This window comes from Heptranchias perlo, unplaced genomic scaffold, assembly GCF_035084215.1.
Source record: "Heptranchias perlo isolate sHepPer1 unplaced genomic scaffold, sHepPer1.hap1 HAP1_SCAFFOLD_161, whole genome shotgun sequence".
NCBI classification, from domain to species: domain Eukaryota; kingdom Metazoa; phylum Chordata; class Chondrichthyes; order Hexanchiformes; family Hexanchidae; genus Heptranchias; species Heptranchias perlo.
Genome location: NW_027138870.1, coordinates 479,545 through 497,766, shown reverse-complemented (window position 1 = coordinate 497,766; position 18,222 = coordinate 479,545). Strand labels below are relative to the sequence as shown.

The 18,222-nt window shown below is 48.9% G+C and overlaps 1 protein-coding gene across 1 annotated transcript in view; it reads left to right on the top strand.

The window, feature by feature from the left end:
- Window positions 1-10,074, top strand: part of cnga2a (cyclic nucleotide gated channel subunit alpha 2a) — a 111,087-nt gene extending 101,013 nt beyond the window's left edge. The window contains exons 5-6 of the mRNA XM_067977571.1: window positions 6,644-6,750; window positions 8,497-10,074. Coding sequence (XP_067833672.1) covers window positions 6,644-6,750; window positions 8,497-9,917 — 1,528 coding nt within the window. The 3' untranslated portion in view covers window positions 9,918-10,074. The remainder of the gene's footprint in view (window positions 1-6,643; window positions 6,751-8,496) is intronic.
- Window positions 10,075-18,222: the final 8,148 nt, after the last annotated feature.

Here is an 18,222-nt window from a genome sequence, read left to right as displayed (position 1 = left end):
CAGATACAGGAGTGTGAGAGAGGGGTTAGAGTGTCCCAGATACAGGAGTGTGAGAGAGGGGATAGAGTGTCCCAGATACAGGAGTGTGAGAGAGGGGTTAGAGTGTCCCAGATACAGGAGTGTGAGAGAGGGGATAGAGTGTCCCAGATACAGGAGTGTGAGAGAGGGTATAGAGTGTCCCAGATACAGGAGTGTGAGAGAGGGGATAGAGTGTCCCAGATACAGGAGTGTGAGAGAGGGGTTAGAGTGTCCCAGATACAGGAGTGTGAGAGAGGGGTTAGAGTGTCCCAGATACAGGAGTGTGAGAGAGGGGATAGAGTGTCCCAGATACAGGAGTGTCAGAGAGGGGATAGAGTGTCCCAGATACAGGAGTGTGAGAGAGGGGTTAGAGTGTCCCAGATACAGGAGTGTGAGAGAGGGGATAGAGTGTCCCAGATACAGGAGTGTGAGAGAGGGTATAGAGTGTCCCAGATACAGGAGTGTGAGAGAGGGGTTAGAGTGTCTCAGATACAGGAGTGTGAGAGAGGGATTAGAGTGTCCCAGATACAGGAGTGTGAGAGAGGGGTTCGAGTGTCCCAGATACAGGAGTGTGGGAGAGGGGATAGAGTGTCCCAGATACAGGAGTGTGAGAGAGGGGTTAGAGTGTCCCAGATACAGGAGTGTGAGAGAGGGGTTAGAGTGTCCCAGATACAGGAGTGTGAGAGAGGGTATAGAGTGTCCCAGATACAGGAGTGTGAGAGAGGGGTTAGAGTGTCCCAGATACAGGAGTGTGAGAGAGGGGTTAGAGTGTCCCAGATACAGGAGTGTGAGAGAGGGGATAGAGTGTCCCAGATACAGGAGTGTGAGAGAGGGGTTAGAGTGTCCCAGATACAGGAGTGTGAGAGAGGGGATAGAGTGTCCCAGATACAGGAGTGTGAGAGAGGGGATGGAGTGTCCCAGATACAGGAGTGTGAGAGAGGGGATAGAGTGTCCCAGATACAGGAGTGCGAGAGAGGGGTTAGAGTATCCCAGATACAGGAGTGTGAGAGAGGGGTTAGAGTGTCCCAGATACAGGAGTGTGAGAGAGGGATAGAGTGTCCCAGATACAGGAGTGTGAGAGAGGGGTTAGAGTGTCCCAGATACAGGAGTGTGAGAGAGGGGATAGAGTGTCCCAGATACAGGAGTGTGAGAGAGTGGATGGAGTGTCCCAGATACAGGAGTGTGAGAGAGGGGTTAGAGTGTCCCAGATACAGGAGTGTGAGAGAGGGGTTAGAGTGTCCCAGATACAGGAGTGTGAGAGAGGGGTTAGAGTGTCCCAGATACAGGAGTGTGAGAGAGGGGTTAGAGTGTCCCAGATACAGGAGTGTGAGAGAGGGGATAGAGTGTCCCAGATACAGGAGTGTGAGAGAGGGGTTAGAGTGTCCCAGATACAGGAGTGTGAGAGAGGGGATAGAGTGTCCCAGATACAGGAGTGTGAGAGAGGGGATAGAGTGTCCCAGATACAGGAGTGTGAGAGAGGGGATAGAGTGTCCCAGATACAGGAGTGTGAGAGAGGGGATAGAGTGTCCCAGATACAGGAGTGTGAGAGAGGGGATAGAGTGTCCCAGATACAGGAGTGTGAGAGAGGGGATAGAGTGTCCCAGATACAGGAGTGTGAGAGAGGGGATAGAGTGTCCCAGATACAGGAGTGTGAGAGAGGGGATAGAGTGTCCCAGATACAGGAGTGTGAGAGAGGGGATAGAGTGTCCCAGATACAGGAGTGTGAGAGAGGGGATAGAGTGTCCCAGATACAGGAGTGTGAGAGAGGGGATCGAGTGTCCCAGATACAGGAGTGTGAGAGAGGGGATAGAGTGTCCCAGATACAGGAGTGTGAGAGAGGGGTTAGAGTGTCCCAGATACAGGAGTGTGAGAGAGGGGATAGAGTGTCCCAGATACAGGAGTGTGAGAGAGGGGTTAGAGTGTCCCAGATGCAGGAGTGTGAGAGAGGGGTTAGAGTGTCCCAGATACAGGAGTGTGAGAGAGGGGTTCGAGTGTCCCAGATACAGGAGTGTGAGAGAGGGTTTAGAGTGTCCCAGATACAGGAGTGTGAGAGAGGGGTTAGAGTGTCCCAGATACAGGAGTGTGAGAGAGGGGTTAGAGTGTCCCAGATACAGGAGTGGGAGAGAGGGGATAGAGTGTCCCAGATACAGGAGTGTGAGAGAGGGGATAGAGTGTCCCAGATACAGGAGTGTGAGAGAGGGGTTAGAGTGTCCCAGATACAGGAGTGTGAGAGAGGGGTTAGAGTGTCCCAGATACAGGAGTGTGAGAGAGGGGTTCGAGTGTCCCAGATACAGGAGTGTGAGAGAGGGGTTAGAGTGTCCCAGATACAGGAGTGTGAGAGAGGGGTTAGAGTGTCCCAGATACAGGAGTGTGAGAGAGGGGTTAGAGTGTCCGAGATACACGAGTGTGAGAGAGGGGTTCGAGTGTCCCAGATACAGGAGTGTGAGAGAGGGGTTCGAGTGTCCCAGATACAGGAGTGTGAGAGAGGGGTTAGAGTGTCCCAGATACAGGAGTGGGAGAGAGGGGATAGAGTGTCCCAGATACAGGAGTGTGAGAGAGGGGTTAGAGTGTCCCAGATACAGGAGTGTGAGAGAGGGGATAGAGTGTCCCAGATACAGGAGTGTGAGAGAGGGGATAGAGTGTCCCAGATACAGGAGTGTGAGAGAGGGGATAGAGTGTCCCAGATACAGGAGTGTGAGAGAGGGGTTAGAGTGTCCCAGATACAGGAGTGTGAGAGAGGGGATAGAGTGTCCCAGATACAGGAGTGTGAGAGAGGGGTTAGAGTGTCCCAGATACAGGAGTGTGAGAGAGGGGTGAGAGTGTCCCAGATACAGGAGTGTGAGAGAGAGGATAGAGTGTCCCAGATACAGGAGTGTGAGAGAGGGGATAGAGTGTCCCAGATACAGGAGTGTGAGAGAGGGGTTAGAGTGTCCCAGATACAGGAGTGTGAGAGAGGGGTTAGAGTGTCCCAGATACAGGAGTGTGAGAGAGGTGATAGATTGTCCCAGATACAGGAGTGTGAGAGAGGGGTTAGAGTGTCCCAGATACAGGAGTGTGAGAGAGGGGTGAGAGTGTCCCAGATACAGGAGTGTGAGAGAGAGGATAGAGTGTCCCAGATACAGGAGTGTGAGAGAGGGGATAGATTGTCCCAGATACAGGAGTGTGAGAGAGGGGTTAGAGTGTCTCAGATACAGGAGTGGGAGAGAGGGGTTAGAGTGTCCCAGATACAGGAGTGTGAGAGAGGGGTTAGAGTGTCCCAGATACAGGAGTGTGAGAGAGGGGTTAGAGTGTCCCAGATACAGGAGTGTGAGAGAGGGGTGAGAGTGTCCCAGATACAGGAGTGTGAGAGAGGGGATAGAGTGTCCCAGATACAGGAGTGTGAGAGAGGGGATAGAGTGTCCCAGATACAGGAGTGTGAGAGAGGGGATGGAGTGTCCCAGATACAGGAGTGTGAGAGAGGGGTTAGCGTGTCCCAGATACAGGAGTGTGAGAGAGGGGTTAGAGTGTCCCAGATACAGGAGTGTGAGAGAGGGGTTAGAGTGTCCCAGATACAGGAGTGTGAGAGAGGGGATAGTGTCCCAGATACAGGAGTGTGAGAGAGGGGATGAAGTGTCCCAGATACAGGAGTGTGAGAGAGGGGATAGAGTGTCCCAGATACAGGAGTGTGAGAGAGGGGTTAGAGTGTCCCAGATACAGGAGTGTGAGGGAGGGGTTAGAGTGTCCCAGATACAGGAGTGTGAGAGAGGGATAGAGTGTCCCAGATACAGGAGTGTGAGAGAGGGGTTAGAGTGTCCCAGATACAGGAGTGTGAGAGAGGGGATAGAGTGTCCCAGATACAGGAGTGTGGGAGAGGGGATAGAGTGTCCCAGATACAGGAGTGTGAGAGAGGGGTTAGAGTGTCCCAGATACAGGAGTGTGAGAGAGGGGATAGAGTGTCCCAGATACAGGAGTGTGAGAGAGGGGTTAGAGTGTCCCAGATACAGGAGTGTGAGAGAGGGGTTAGAGTGTCCCAGATACAGGAGTGTGAGAGAGGGGATAGAGTGTCCCAGATACAGGAGTGTGAGAGAGGGGTTAGAGTGTCCCAGATACAGGAGTGTGAGAGAGGGGATAGAGTGTCCCAGATACAGGAGTGTGAGAGAGGGTATAGAGTGTCCCAGATACAGGAGTGTGAGAGAGGGGATAGAGTGTCCCAGATACAGGAGTGTGAGAGAGGGGTTAGAGTGTCCCAGATACAGGAGTGTGAGAGAGGGGTTAGAGTGTCCCAGATACAGGAGTGTGAGAGAGGGGATAGAGTGTCCCAGATACAGGAGTGTCAGAGAGGGGATAGAGTGTCCCAGATACAGGAGTAACATAGAAACATAGAAAATAGGAGCAGGAGTCGGCCATTCGGCCCTTCGAGCCTGCTCTGCCATTCAATATGATGATGGCTGATCCTCTATCTCAATACCATTTTCCCGCTCTCTCCCCATACCCCTTGATGCCTTTTGTATCTAGAAATCTATCTGGCTCCTTCTTAAATATATTCAGTGACTTGGCCTCCGCTGCCTTCTGTGGTAGAGAATTCCACAGGTTCACCACCCTCTGAGTGAAGAAATTTCTCCTCATCTCAGTCCTAAATGTCCCACCCTGTATCCTGAGACTGTGACCCCTCGTTCTGGACCCCCCAGCCATCGGGAATATCCTCCCTGCATTCAGTCTGTCTAGCCCTGTCAGAATTTTATATGTTTCAATTTGATCCCCTCTCATTCTTCTAAACTCGAGTGAATACAGGCCGAGTCGACCCAATCTCTCCTCATACGACAGTCCTGCCATCCCAGGAATCAGTCTGGTGAACCTTCGTTGCACTCCCTCTATGGCAAGGACATCCTTCCTCAGATAAGGAGACCAAAACTGCACACAATACACCAGGTGTAGTCTCACCAAGGCCCTGTATAACTAAATAACAAGGGAGTCAAAGGTTATAGTCGGTAGATGGGAAAGTTGAGGTCACATTCAGATCGGCCATGATCTTACCAAATGGCAGAGCAGGCTCGAGGGGCCGAATGGCCTACTCCTGCTCTTAATTTGTATGTTCGTATATCGCGATTAGGATACAGTCGCGGTTAGGATATAGTCACGATTAAAATATAGTCATGGTTAGGATACAACAACGGTTCGGATATAATCGTGATTACGATATAATCGCAGTTAGGATATAGTCGCGGTTAATTCATGGTCACGGTTAGGACACAGTCGCGGTTAGGATATAATCGCTTTTAGGACTTAGTCGCAGTTAGTTCATGATCACGATTCGGATGAGTCGCAGTTATTCCATGGACACAGTTCGTGCATGGACACGGTTAGAGCATGGACACGGTTAGAGCATGGACACGGTTAGAGCATGGACACAGTTAGTGCATGGACACGGTTAGAGCATGGACACGGTTCGAGCATGGACACGGTTAGTGCATGGACACGGTTAGAGCATGGTCACAGTTAGAGCATGGACACGGTTAGAGCATGGTCACAGTTAGAGCATGGACGCAGTTAGTGCATGGACACGGTTAGAGCATGGACACGGTTAGAGCATGGACACGGTTAGTGCATGGACACGGTTAGTGCATGGACACAGTTAGAGCATGGACACGGTTAGAGCATGGACACGGTTAGAGCATGGTCACAGTTAGAGCATGGACACAGTTAGAGCATGGACACAGTTAGTGCATGGACACGGTTAGAGCATGGACACGGTTAGAGCATGGTCACAGTTAGTGCATGGACATGGTTAGAGCATGGTCACAGTTAGTGCATGGACACGGTTAGAGCATGGACACGGTTAGAGCATGGTCACAGTTAGTGCATGGACACGGTTAGATCATGGACACGGTTAGTGCATGGGCACGGTTAGAGCATGGACACAGTTAGAGCATGGACACGGTTAGAACATGGACACGGTTAGTACATGGACATGGTTAGTACACGGACATGGTTAGTACACGGACATGGTTAGTACATGGTCACGGTTACTACATGGACACGATTAGTGCATGGACACGGTTCGTCCCTGGTCACAGTTAGTGCATGGACACGGTTAGTACATAGACATGGTTTGTACATGGTCATGGTTAGTACATGGACATAGTTAGTGCGTGGTCACGGTTACTACATGGACATGATTAGTGCATGGACACGGTTAGTCCCTGGTCACAGTTATCACACGGACATGGTTAGTACATGGACATGGTTAGTACATGGTCACGGTTAATACACGGTCCTGATTACTACTTTGCCATTGTTTTTGGGCCCTTCATGTTGTTGAGAAATGTCAGTTCATGCCAGTAATGATGAAAACGCTGCACAGGCAAACTGAGTTCATTGCACCCAGTGTCAGCGCAGAGACGGTGAAGACAATACAATCACTCACTGCCATTCCATTCCGTGGGAGGTTCCAATGCCTCTTTATGTTATAGAACTCCCTCTCGAGACAGTGTTGCTACTGTAAAGTTATGAGGGAATCAGATGTTTGTCATGAAACGACATTCCCTACTTGAACAATAGTCAGCCAAACACTGCGGTAAAGTTGTGTCAATCTCTGCTTTGCGTGTGATTATGATTGTATGTGCTTACCTATGTGTTTTTCTCACAGGGCTTGCTTTGACTCTCTCCAGATAAACCATCTCACCATTTGGTTGACGATTGATTACATCTCAGATGCCATTTATATTCTCGATGTCTTTGTCAGACTCCGAACAGGTTGGTCATCACTGTTCTCCTCCCATATCTCCCCTCCTCTTGTGTAGGTTCCTGCAGTGACACTGATACCAGCAGCCGACAAGTACAACAGGCAGATGTGAGCCGAGGTGGTGATTGGCGGAAGGGATGAGGGTCAAAGTCTGCCTGGAGCCAGGGATCCACCAACACCCTTTACGGGAGAAGCCACTCAATTGCAATCCGAACTGGAACACTGGAACATGTGGCCATGAACAGCCTACGGGCACTGAGGCCCATTAGAGGACGTCTATTACTGCCGTGACTGAGATTAACAAATTCAGCACAGATGCAGTACAGACAGTGATAGTGGGGAGATATTGAATTATAGATAGAGATAGCAGAGAGAAATTGTAATATTGACAGTGAGAGTGGAGAGATATTATAATATAGACAGTGATAGCGGAGTGAGATTGTAGTATAGACAGTGATAGTGGAAAGATTTTGCAGTTTAGATAATGATATTGGACAGATACTGTCATACAGACAGTGATAGTGGAGAGATATTGTAGTATTGACAATGATAGTGGAGAGATATTGTAGTATTGACAATGATAGAGGAGAGATATTGTAGTATTGACAATGATAGCGGAGAGATATTCTAGTTTAGACAGTGATAGTGGAGAGATATTGTAGTATTGACAGTGATAGTGGAGAGATATCGTAGTACAGACAATGATAGCGGAGAGATATTGTCGTATAGACAGTGATAGCGGAGTGATATTGTAGTATTGACGGTGATAGCAGAGAGATACTTTACTATAGACGGTGATAGCAGAGATACTTTCGTATAGACGGTGATAGCAGACAGATACTTTAGTATAGACAGTGATAGTGGAGAGATATTGTAGTATAGACGGTGATAGCAGAGAGATACTTTACTGTAGACGGTGATAGCAGAGATACTTTCATATAGACGGTGATAGCAGAGAGATACTTTAGTATGGACGGTGATAGCAGAGAGATACTTTAGTATGGACGGTGATAGCAGAGAGAAACTTTAGTATAGACGGTGATAGTGGAGAGATGCTGTATGAAATAGATGCACAAATTGCAGGAAATTATGGAGGTTATGATGGAGCTGTATAAAACACTGGTTAGGCCACAGCTGGAGTACTGTGTGCAGTTCTGGTCGCCACACTACAGGAAGGATGTGATCGCTTTGGAGAGGGTGCAGAGGAGATTCACCAGGATGTTACCAGGGCTGGAGCGCTTCAGCTATGAAGAGAGACTGGGAAGATTGGGTTTGTTTTCCTTGGAGCAGAGGAGGCTGAGGGGGGACATGATTGAGGTGTACAAAATTATGAGGGGCACAGATAGGATGGATACTAAGGAGCTTTTTCCCTTCATTGAGGGTTCTATAACAAGGGGACATAGATTCAAGGTGAAAGGCGGGAGGTTTAGAGGGGATTTGAGAAAGAACTTTTTCACCCAGAGGGTGGTTGGAGTCTGGAACTCACTGCCTGAAAGGGTTGTGGAGGCAGGAACCCTCACAACATTTAAGAAGCATTTGGATGAGCACTTGAAATGCCATAGCATACAAGGCTACGGACCAAATGCTGGAATATGGGATTAGAGTAGACAGGGCTTGATGGCCGGCGCGGACACGATGGGCCGAAGGGCCTCTATCCGTGCTGTATAACTCTATGACTCTATGACTCTATGAAAGTATATTAAGACAGTCCGTCCTTCTGTTCAAGTCATTAACATTGTCCATTTATTCTTGCACAGGGTTTCTCGAACAGGGTCTACTGGTGAAAGACTTGAAGAAGTTACGAGCTAATTGCATCAGAACCTTGCAGTTTAAGTTAGACATCATTTCGATCTTACCCACAGACCTGGGGTACATGGCAGTGGGATTTAATTACCCAGAGCTGCGATTCAATCGACTCCTGAAATTCCCACGGATGTTTGAGTTTTGTGACCGTACAGAAACCAGAACAAACTACCCGAACGTCTTTCGAATCAGCAATCTGCTGCTGTATCTGCTGATCATCATTCACTGGAACGCCTGCATTTACTACGCTATCTCCAAGACCATTGGCTTTGGCTCAGATAGCTGGGTGTATCCGAACATCTCGGACCCTTACCATGGATATCTGACAAGGGAATACATTTATTCCCTCTACTGGTCAACACTCACACTGACCACCATTGGAGAGACACCAGCACCAGTGCTGGATGTTGAGTTCCTGTTTGTGGTCTTTGATTTTCTTGTGGGAGTTCTCATCTTTGCCACGATTGTGGGCAATGTCGGGTCGATGATATCCAACATGAATGCGTCCCGCGCAGAGTTCCAGGCGAGAGTCGATGCCATCAAACATTACATGCAGTTCCGAAAGGTCAGCAAGGAGGTCGAAGCCCGGGTCATTAAATGGTTTGACTACCTCTGGGCCAACAAAAAGAACGTTGATGAACGCGAGGTGCTGAAAAACCTGCCAGACAAACTGAAGGCAGAAATCGCCATCAATGTCCACCTGGAGACCCTCAAGAAGGTGCGAATCTTTCAAGACTGTGAGGCTGGCCTGTTGGTGGAATTGGTCTTAAAGCTGAGGCCACAGGTTTTCAGCCCTGGAGATTATATCTGTCGCAAGGGAGATATCGGGAAAGAAATGTACATCATCAAGGAAGGGAAGCTGGCGGTAGTGGCTGATGATGGGGTGACCCAATATGTCATCCTGAGTGCTGGCAGCTGTTTTGGGGAGATCAGCATCTTGAACATTGAGGGGAGTAAGATGGGCAACAGAAGGACAGCAAATATCCGAAGCATTGGATACTCTGATCTCTTCTGTCTGTCCAAAGATGACCTAATGGACGCCTTGGTAGAGTTTCCGGAGGCTAAGAAAGTTCTAGAAGAGCGGGGCAAGGAGATTTTAATAAAAGAAGGACTTCTGGATGAAGGGCCTGCAGAAGTGGTAATGGGGGAGAAAGGAATGGAGGAGAAGGTCGAGAGACTGGAATCAAATCTCGACATCCTGCAGACACGATTTGCAAGGCTTTTAAATGAGTACAACTCAACACAGCAGAAATTAAAACAGAGAGTCACAAGCATTGAAAAGAAGGTAAAACAGCTTGATAATGGGTCATTTTCATATGGATCGGACAGTGCCAATGAGACTGAGGGAACTAAAAGTGAGAGCGAAAATCGGTGAGACGACTGCAGGGTCCAGTAAAACATAATGTAGACAGACACAACTCAGCTTAACCCAGCATTGTGGAGCAGCTAAATCTGGAAACGTTTGAAGGCATCATCAAATCTCTCCTTCTATTGTGTGACATTCCTTGTGATATATCACCATAACCATATCAAAAAACTAGAAAAGGAAGGACCAACCAATAAAAAGCATTGAGAGCTACCCATCCCGAACAAATGTCTCTCTTGTGTGGTGGTGTTGTTGTTTTTAGCACGTCTCACTTTGAGTTGTGATTCCAGTGATACCTCTTCTTCATATTTATGGCCAGTTAATGGCTGAGGAGGGCAGTCCAGACAAGGCCCATCCTGTCTTCAACTGGTGTCTGTATACAGCATCCAAGAGGGGTCACTGGACAGTGATCAGGAGCAGGAACCCTGGCTGATTTCCCCTCTCTCTAACCCAGGGGTCACTGGACAGTGATCAGGAGCAGGAACCCTGGCTGATTCCACCTCTCTCCAAACCAGGGGTCACTGGACAGTGAACACAGAATCATAGAAAGTTACAGCACAGAAGGAGGCCATTCGGCCCATCGTGTCCGTGCCGGCCGAAAAAGGAGCCACTCAGCTTACTCCCACTTTCCAGCTCTTGGTCCGTAGCCCTGTAGGTTACGGCTCTTCAGGTGCACATCCAAGTACTTTTTAAATGAGTTGAGGGTTTCTGCCTCTACCACCCTTTCAGGCAGTGAGTTCCAGACCCCCACCACCCTCTGACTGAAAATATTTCTCCTCAGTTCCCCTCTAATCCTTCTACCAATTACTTTAAATCTATGCCCCCTGGTCACTGACCCCTCTGCTAAGGGAAATAGGTCCTCCCCATCCCTCTATCTAGGCCCCTCATAATTTTATGCACCTCAATTAAATCTCCCCTCAGCCTCCTCTGTTCCAAAGAAAACAACCCCAGCCGATCCAATCTTTCCTCATAGCTAAAATTCTCCAGTCCTGGCAACATCCTCGTAAATCTCCTCTGTACCCTCTCTAGTGCAATCACATCCTTCCTGTAATGTGGTGACCAGAACTGTACACTGTACTCAAGCCGTGGCCTAAATAGTGTTTTACACAGTTCCAGCATAACCTCCCTGCTCTTATATTCTATGCCTCGGCTAATAAAGGAAAGTATCCCGTATGCCTTTTTAACCACCTCATCTGGGTCACTGGACATCTACCTGTCCTGCTACCTTCCGGGATCTGTGGACATGCACTCCAAGGTCCCTCTGTTCCTCTACACCTCTCAGTATCCTCCCATTTATTGTGTATTCCCTTGCCTTGTTTGCCCTCCCCAAATGCCTCACACTTCTCTGGATTGAATTCCATTTGCCACTTTTCTGCCCACCTGACCAGTCCATTGATATCTTCCTGCAGTCTACAGCTTTCCTCCTCACTATCAACCACACGGACAATTTTTGTATCATCTACAAACTTCTTGATCAAGCCCCCCCACATTCAAGTCCAAATCATTTATACCACAAAAAGCAAGGGACCTGGTACTGAGCCCTGAGGAACCCCACAGGAAACAGCCTTCCAGTCACATTAACCCGTCAACCATTACCCTTTGCTTCCTGCCACTGAGCCAATTTTGGTTCCAACTTGTCACTTTCCCTTGGAATCCCATGGGCTTTTTGGTCGATGAGAGTTGTATTTCATTCCCCTGATGGTGCTCACTCTGAGGCGGGACGGTTCCACTCATCCCAGTGTCCTTTGCTACATTGCCAAGTCGCCATTCTTCATGTGTAAGTCTAAAAAGTGGTAGCAAGCTATTCAACTGTGAAGAGAATCACAATTTTACTCAATCTATTCTCATTTGACTCCTACATATATCCCTTTCCAATAGGTGTTGGACAGTGATCAGGAGCAGGAACCCTGGCTGATTTCCTTTCTCCCTAACCCAGGGTCACTGGACAGTGATCAGGAGCAGGAACCCTGGCTGATTTCCCCTCTCTCTAACCCAGGGTCACTGGACAGTGATCAGGAGCAGGAACCCTGGCTGATTTCCCCTCTCTCTAACCCAGGGGTCACTGGACAGGGATCAGGAGCAGGAACCCTGGCTGATTTCCTCTCTCTCTAACACAGGGTCACTGGACAGTGATCAGGAGCAGGAACCCTGGCTGATTTCCCCTCTCTCTAACCCAGGGGTCACTGGACAGTGATCAGGAGCAGGAACCCTGGCTGATTCCCCCTCTCTCTAAACCAGGGGTCACTGGACAGTGATCAGGAGCAGGAACCCTGGCTGATTTCCCCTCTCTCTAACCCAGGGTCACTGGACAGTGATCAGGAGCAGGAACCCTGGCTGATTTCCCCCTCTCTCTAACCCAGGGTCACTGGACAGTGATCGGGAGCAGGAACCCTGGCTGATTTCCCCTCTCTCTAACCCAGGGGTCACTGGACAGTGATCAGGAGCAGGAACCCTGGCTGATTTCCTCTCTCTCTAACCCAGGGGTCACTGGACAGGGATCAGGAGCAGGAACCCTGGCTGATTTCCCCTCTCTCTAACCCAGGGGTCACTGGACAGTGATCAGGAGCAGGAACCCTGGCTGATTTCCTCTCTCTCTAACCCAGGGTCACTGGACAGTGATCAGGAGCAGGAACCCTGGCTGATTCCCCCTCTCTCTAAACCAGGGGTCACTGGACAGTGATCAGGAGCAGGAACCCTGGCTGATTTCCCCTCTCTCTAACCCAGGGTCACTGGACAGTGATCAGGAGCAGGAACCCTGGCTGATTTCCCCTCTCTCTAACCCAGGGTCACTGGACAGTGATCAGGAGCAGGAACCCTGGCTGATTTCCCCTCTCTCTAACCCAGGGGTCACTGGACAGTGATCAGGAGCAGGAACCCTGGCTGATTTCCTCTCTCCCTAACCCAGGGTCACTGGACAGTGATCAGGAGCAGGAACCCTGGCTGATTTCCCCTCTCTCTAACCCAGGGTCACTGGACAGTGATCAGGAGCAGGAACCCTGGCTGATTTCCTCTCTCCCGAACCCAGGGTCACTGGACAGTGATCAGGAGCAGGAACCCTGGCTGATTTCCTCTCTCCCGAACCCAGGGTCACTGGACAGGTATCAGGAGCAGGAACCCTGGCTGATTTCCTCTCTCTCTACCCAGGGGTCACTGGACAGTGATCAGGAGCAGGAACCCTGGCTGATTTCCTCTCTCCCGAACCCAGGGTCACTGGACAGGGATCAGGAGCAGGAACCCTGGCTGATTTTCTCTCTCTCTAACCCAGGGGTCACTGGACAGTGATCAGGAGCAGGAACCCTGGCTGATTTCCTCTCTCTCTAACCCAGGGGTCACTGGACAGTGATCAGGAGCAGGAACCCTGGCTGATTTCCTCTCTCCCTAACCCAGGGGTCACTGGACAGTGATCAGGAGCAGGAACCCTGGCTGATTTCCCCCTCTCCCTAACCCAGGGTCACTGGACAGTGATCAGGAGCAGGAACCCTGGCTGATTTCCCCTCTCTCTAACCCAGGGGTCACTGGACAGGGATCAGGAGCAGGAACCCCGGCTGATTTCCCCCTCTCCCTAACCCAGGGTCACTGGACAGTGATCAGGAGCAGGAACCCTGGCTGATTTCCCCTCTCTCTAACCCAGGGGTCACTGGACAGTGATCAGGAGCAGGAACCCTGGCTGATTTCCCCTCTCTCTAACCCGGGGGTCACTGGACAGGGATCAGGAGCAGGAACCCTGGCCGATTTCCTTTCTCCCTAACCCAGGGTCACTGGACAGTGATCAGGAGCAGGAACCCTGGCTGATTTTCCTGGTGCTGCTCCAGGTTTCCTGAGAGCTACTGAAGCTCCAATTGTTGCCAGACTGAGATCCACTCCGACTGGGGATTGAACTCAGGAACTTCTCGTCCATTTCACTTTCTCCTACACTGAGAGAGAAAGAGAGAGAGAGGGAGAGAGAGAGAGGGGGAGAGGGAGAGAGAGAGGGGGAGAGAGAGAGAGAGAGAGGGGGTGAGAGAGAGAGAGAGGGAGAGAGGGAGAGAGAGGGGAGAGGGAGAGAGAGAGGGGGAGAGAGAGAGAGAGGGAGAGAGAGGGGAGAGGGAGAGATAGAGAGGGAGAGAGAGAGAGGTGGAGAGGGAGAGGGAGAGGGAGAGAGAGAGGGAGGGAGAGAGGGAGAGAGAGAGGGAGGGAGAGAGAGAGGGAGAGAGAGAGAGGGAAAGAGAGGGAGAGAGAGAGAGGGGAGAGGGAGAGAGAAAGAGAGAGGCAGAGAGGGAGATAGAGACAGAGAGACAGAGAGACACAGAGAGACAGACAGAGAGAGAGAAAGAGTCAGAGAGAGAGTTAGAGAAACAATTGCAACATGATGAGGGACCATCAAAAACCATCAAAGATTCTTAAGGACTTTGTAAGAACTGTTTAAACAGACATGAAGTGCCTTTTTTTTTAAGTGATGAAGACCATTGTAAGAGAGGGATATAGAAGTGGAAACTCGAAACCTCTCGCTCTCTCTCTCTCTGGCTCTTGCTGGCTCTGGTGTTCTGCTTCTCTTGTTCTGCCTGTCTCTGGAAGTAGAGCAGCTTCCAGCAAAACCAACGAACCCTACATGAGAGAACCGGTCAGCCAGACCTGCAAGTGCAAAGCAGTTCAGTTCAGCTAGGAGTTCGACAGCTCGGGAGACGACAGTTCAACAAGGCGAGGGGGCAACAGGAAAGCAGTTCGACAGGGAAGGTCAGCAGCTCTAGAAGCAGGCCGACACACAAGAAGAAACCAGAGCAACAGCCCCAGTGACCATCAAACACCTCATGGCAACAAGGGCCTTACGAAACAACCAACCGAATATTACCACCAACCAACCGGGTAATATTGGGCCACCGCGACCAAAGAAAACCAACTCGGGAGAAAACCGAAGATCCACAAAGTTTCCACTCTACGATCTATTTCTGACTTACCTCTGGGTGAATTATTGTCAAGGATTCGTTTGGTGAGCATTATCTCTGGTCCTTTAGAGTCCAACTTAGCGAGTACAGTGGGATTGGGAGCGGTGAGGCATCTTTCCACTGTAATTTCCCTCGTGTGTACCGAAGTGTTCCCCATTTTATTAGAGTGTTAAGATTGTTGTGTTGTATTTTCTCTCTTGAATAAAGGTCAAAGTTTCTTGCACCAAAACCAGTTGTCTGCTGCACTTTGTCACAACCCCCAAATAAGTCCAAGGTCTAGAACCCAGGGAGTGGGAGCGATTCGAACCGCTCAGAAGTCAGAGGTGAAGCTGACACACACCACCACCCCCTACAAGAGAGGGACAGAGAGAGACAGTGACAGAGAGAGAAAGACAGAGAGAAAGACGCTGAGAGGGACAGGGAGAGCGAATGACAGAGAGATCAAGACACAGAAAGAGAGACAGAGACAGAGAGAGAGAGACAGGGAGAGAGAGAGAGAGAGAGAGGGAGAGAGACAAAGACAGAGAGACAGTCAGAGAGCGAGAAACAAACAGACAGACAGGGTGAGACAGAAAGAGAGACAGAGAGAGAGACAGAGACAGCGACAGAGAGAGGCAGAGACAGAGACAGGGAGAGAGAGACAGGCAGAAACAGAAACTGAGTGACAGAGACAGACAAAGAGAGCAAGAGAGACAGAGATAAAGAGACAGAGACACAGAGATAGGGGGACAGAGAGAGAGGAACAGAAAGAGACAGAGAGAAAGAGGGACAGAGAGAGAGAGAGGGACAGAGAGAGACAGAGAGACAGTGAGAGAGAGAAAGAAAGAGAGACAGAGAGAGGGAGAGACAAGGAGAGAGAGCTAGAGTCAGAGAGAGACAGGGCGAGAGATAGAGAGACCGGGAGAGAGTCAGAGAGAGAGACAGCGAGAGAGAGACAGAGAGGGAGAGACAAAAACAGAGTGAGAAAGCGCGTCAGAGAAAGACAGACAGAGAGAGAGAAACAGGGAAAGACACTGAGAGAGTCAGACAGAGAGAGAGTGAGACAGAGTGAGTGAGAGAGAGAGAGCAGGGAGAGAGATAGAAACAGGAGAGAGAGGGAGAGAGAGAAAGTGAGACAGAGAGAGAGACAGAGAGACAGAGACAGGCAGAGGGAGAAACAGAGATAAAGAGAGAGAGAGAGACAGGGAGAGAGAACAACAGAGATACCGAGACAGAGGGAGAGAGACAGAGAGATAGAGACAGAGAGAGATAGAGAGAGAGGCAGACAGGCAGACAGACAGACAGAGAGAGACAGATAGAGAGAGGGAGAGAGAGACAGAGAGAGAGAGAGAGACAGAGAAAGAGAGAGAGACAGAGAGAGACACAGATGGAGTGAGACAGATGGAGAGAGAGAGAGAGACAGCGAGAAGGACAGAGAGAGACATAGAAAGAGAAAGGGAGTGAGAAAAAGAGAGAGACCGGGAGAGAGACAGGGAGAGAGAGATGGCTAGCATTTAAAGAATTAATATATAACTTGCAACAAATATATATTCCTTTAAGGCACAAAAGCCCAACAGGAAAAGTGGTCCAACCGTGGCTAATGAACAATTAAAGATAGTATTAAATCAAAGAAAGAAGCAGATAAAGTCGCCAGAAAAAGCAGTAAGCCTGAGGATTGGGAGCATTTTAGAATTCAGCAAAGGAGGACCAAGAAATTGATAAAGAGGGAAAATAGAATATGAGAGTAAACTAGCGAGAAATATAAAAACGGACTGTGAAAGCTTCTATAGGTATGTAAAAAGGAAAAGACTGGTGAAGGCAAATGTGGGTCCCTTACAGACAGAGAAGGGGGAATTTATAATGAGGAATAAGGAAATGGCAGAGAAATTAAATAAATGCTTTGTGTCTGTCTTCACAGAAGAAGACACAAAAAACCTCCCAGAAATACTAGTGAACCAAGGGTCTGGGGAGAATGAGGCACCGAAGGAAATTAGTATTGGTAAAAAAATAATACGAGAGAAATTAATGAGACTGAAAGTCGATAAATCCCAAGGACCTGATGATCTACATCCTGGGGTTTTGAAAGAGGTGACTATAGAGATAGTGGATGCATTGGTTGTCATCTTCCAAAATTCTATAGATTCTGGAACGGTTCCTGCAGATTGGAGGGTGGCAAATGTAATCCCACTATTTAAGAAAGGAGGGAGAGAGAAAACAGGGAACTACAGACCTGTTAGCCTGACATCAGTAGTAGGGAAAATGCTCGAATCTATTATAAAAGATGTGATAACAGGACACTTAGAAAATAATAATAGGATTTGGCAGAGTCAACATGGATTTATGAAAGGGAAATCATGTTTGACAAACCTATTGGTGTTCTCTGAGGATGTAACTAGTAGAATAGATAAGGGGGAACCAGTGGATGTGGTGTATTTGGATTTTCAGAAAGCTTTCGATAAGGTCCCACACAGGAGGTTAGTGAACAAAGTTAGAGCACATGGAATTGGGGGTAATATACTGGCATGGATTGAGAATTGGTTAACAGATAGAAAACAGAGAGTAGGAATAAACGGGTCTTTTCCAGGTTGGCAGACTGTGACTAGTGGGGTACCGCAGGGATCGGTGCTTGGGCCCCAGCTATTCACAATCTATATCAATGATTTGGATGAGGGGACCAAATGTAGTATTTCCAAGTTTGCTGATGACACAAAATTGGGTGGGAATGTGAGTTATGAGGAGGATGCAAAGAGGCTTCAAGGGGATATAGACAGGCTAAGTGAGTGGGCAAGAACAAGGCAGATGGAATATAATGTGGAAAAATGTGAAGTTATCCACTTTGGTAGGAAAAACAGAAATGCAGAGTATTTTTTAAATGGTGAGAGATTGGGAAATGTTGATGTACAAAGGGACCTGGGTGTCCTTGTACACCAGTCACTGAAAGCAAACATGCAGGTGCAGCAAGCAATTAGGAAGGCAAATGGTATATTGGTCTTTATTACAAGAGGATTTGAGTACAGGAGTAAAGATGTCTTACTGCAATTATATAGGGTGAGACTGCACCTGGAGTATTGTGTACAATTTTGGTCTCCTTACCTAAGAGAGGATATACTTGCCATAGAGAGAGAGTAACGAAGGTTCACCAGACTGATTCCTGGGATGGCGGGATTGTCGTATGAGGAGAGATTGAGTAGACTAGGCCTGTATTCTCTAGAGTTTAGAGGAATGAGAGGTGATCTCATTGAAACATACAAAATTTCTACAGGGCTCGACAGGGTAGATGCAGGGAGGATGTCTCCCCTGGCTGGGGAGTCTAGAACCAGGGGTCACAGTCTCAGAATAAGGGGTCGGCCATTTAGGACTGAGATGAGGAGAAATTTCTTCACTCAGAGGGTGGTGAATCTTTGGAATTCTCT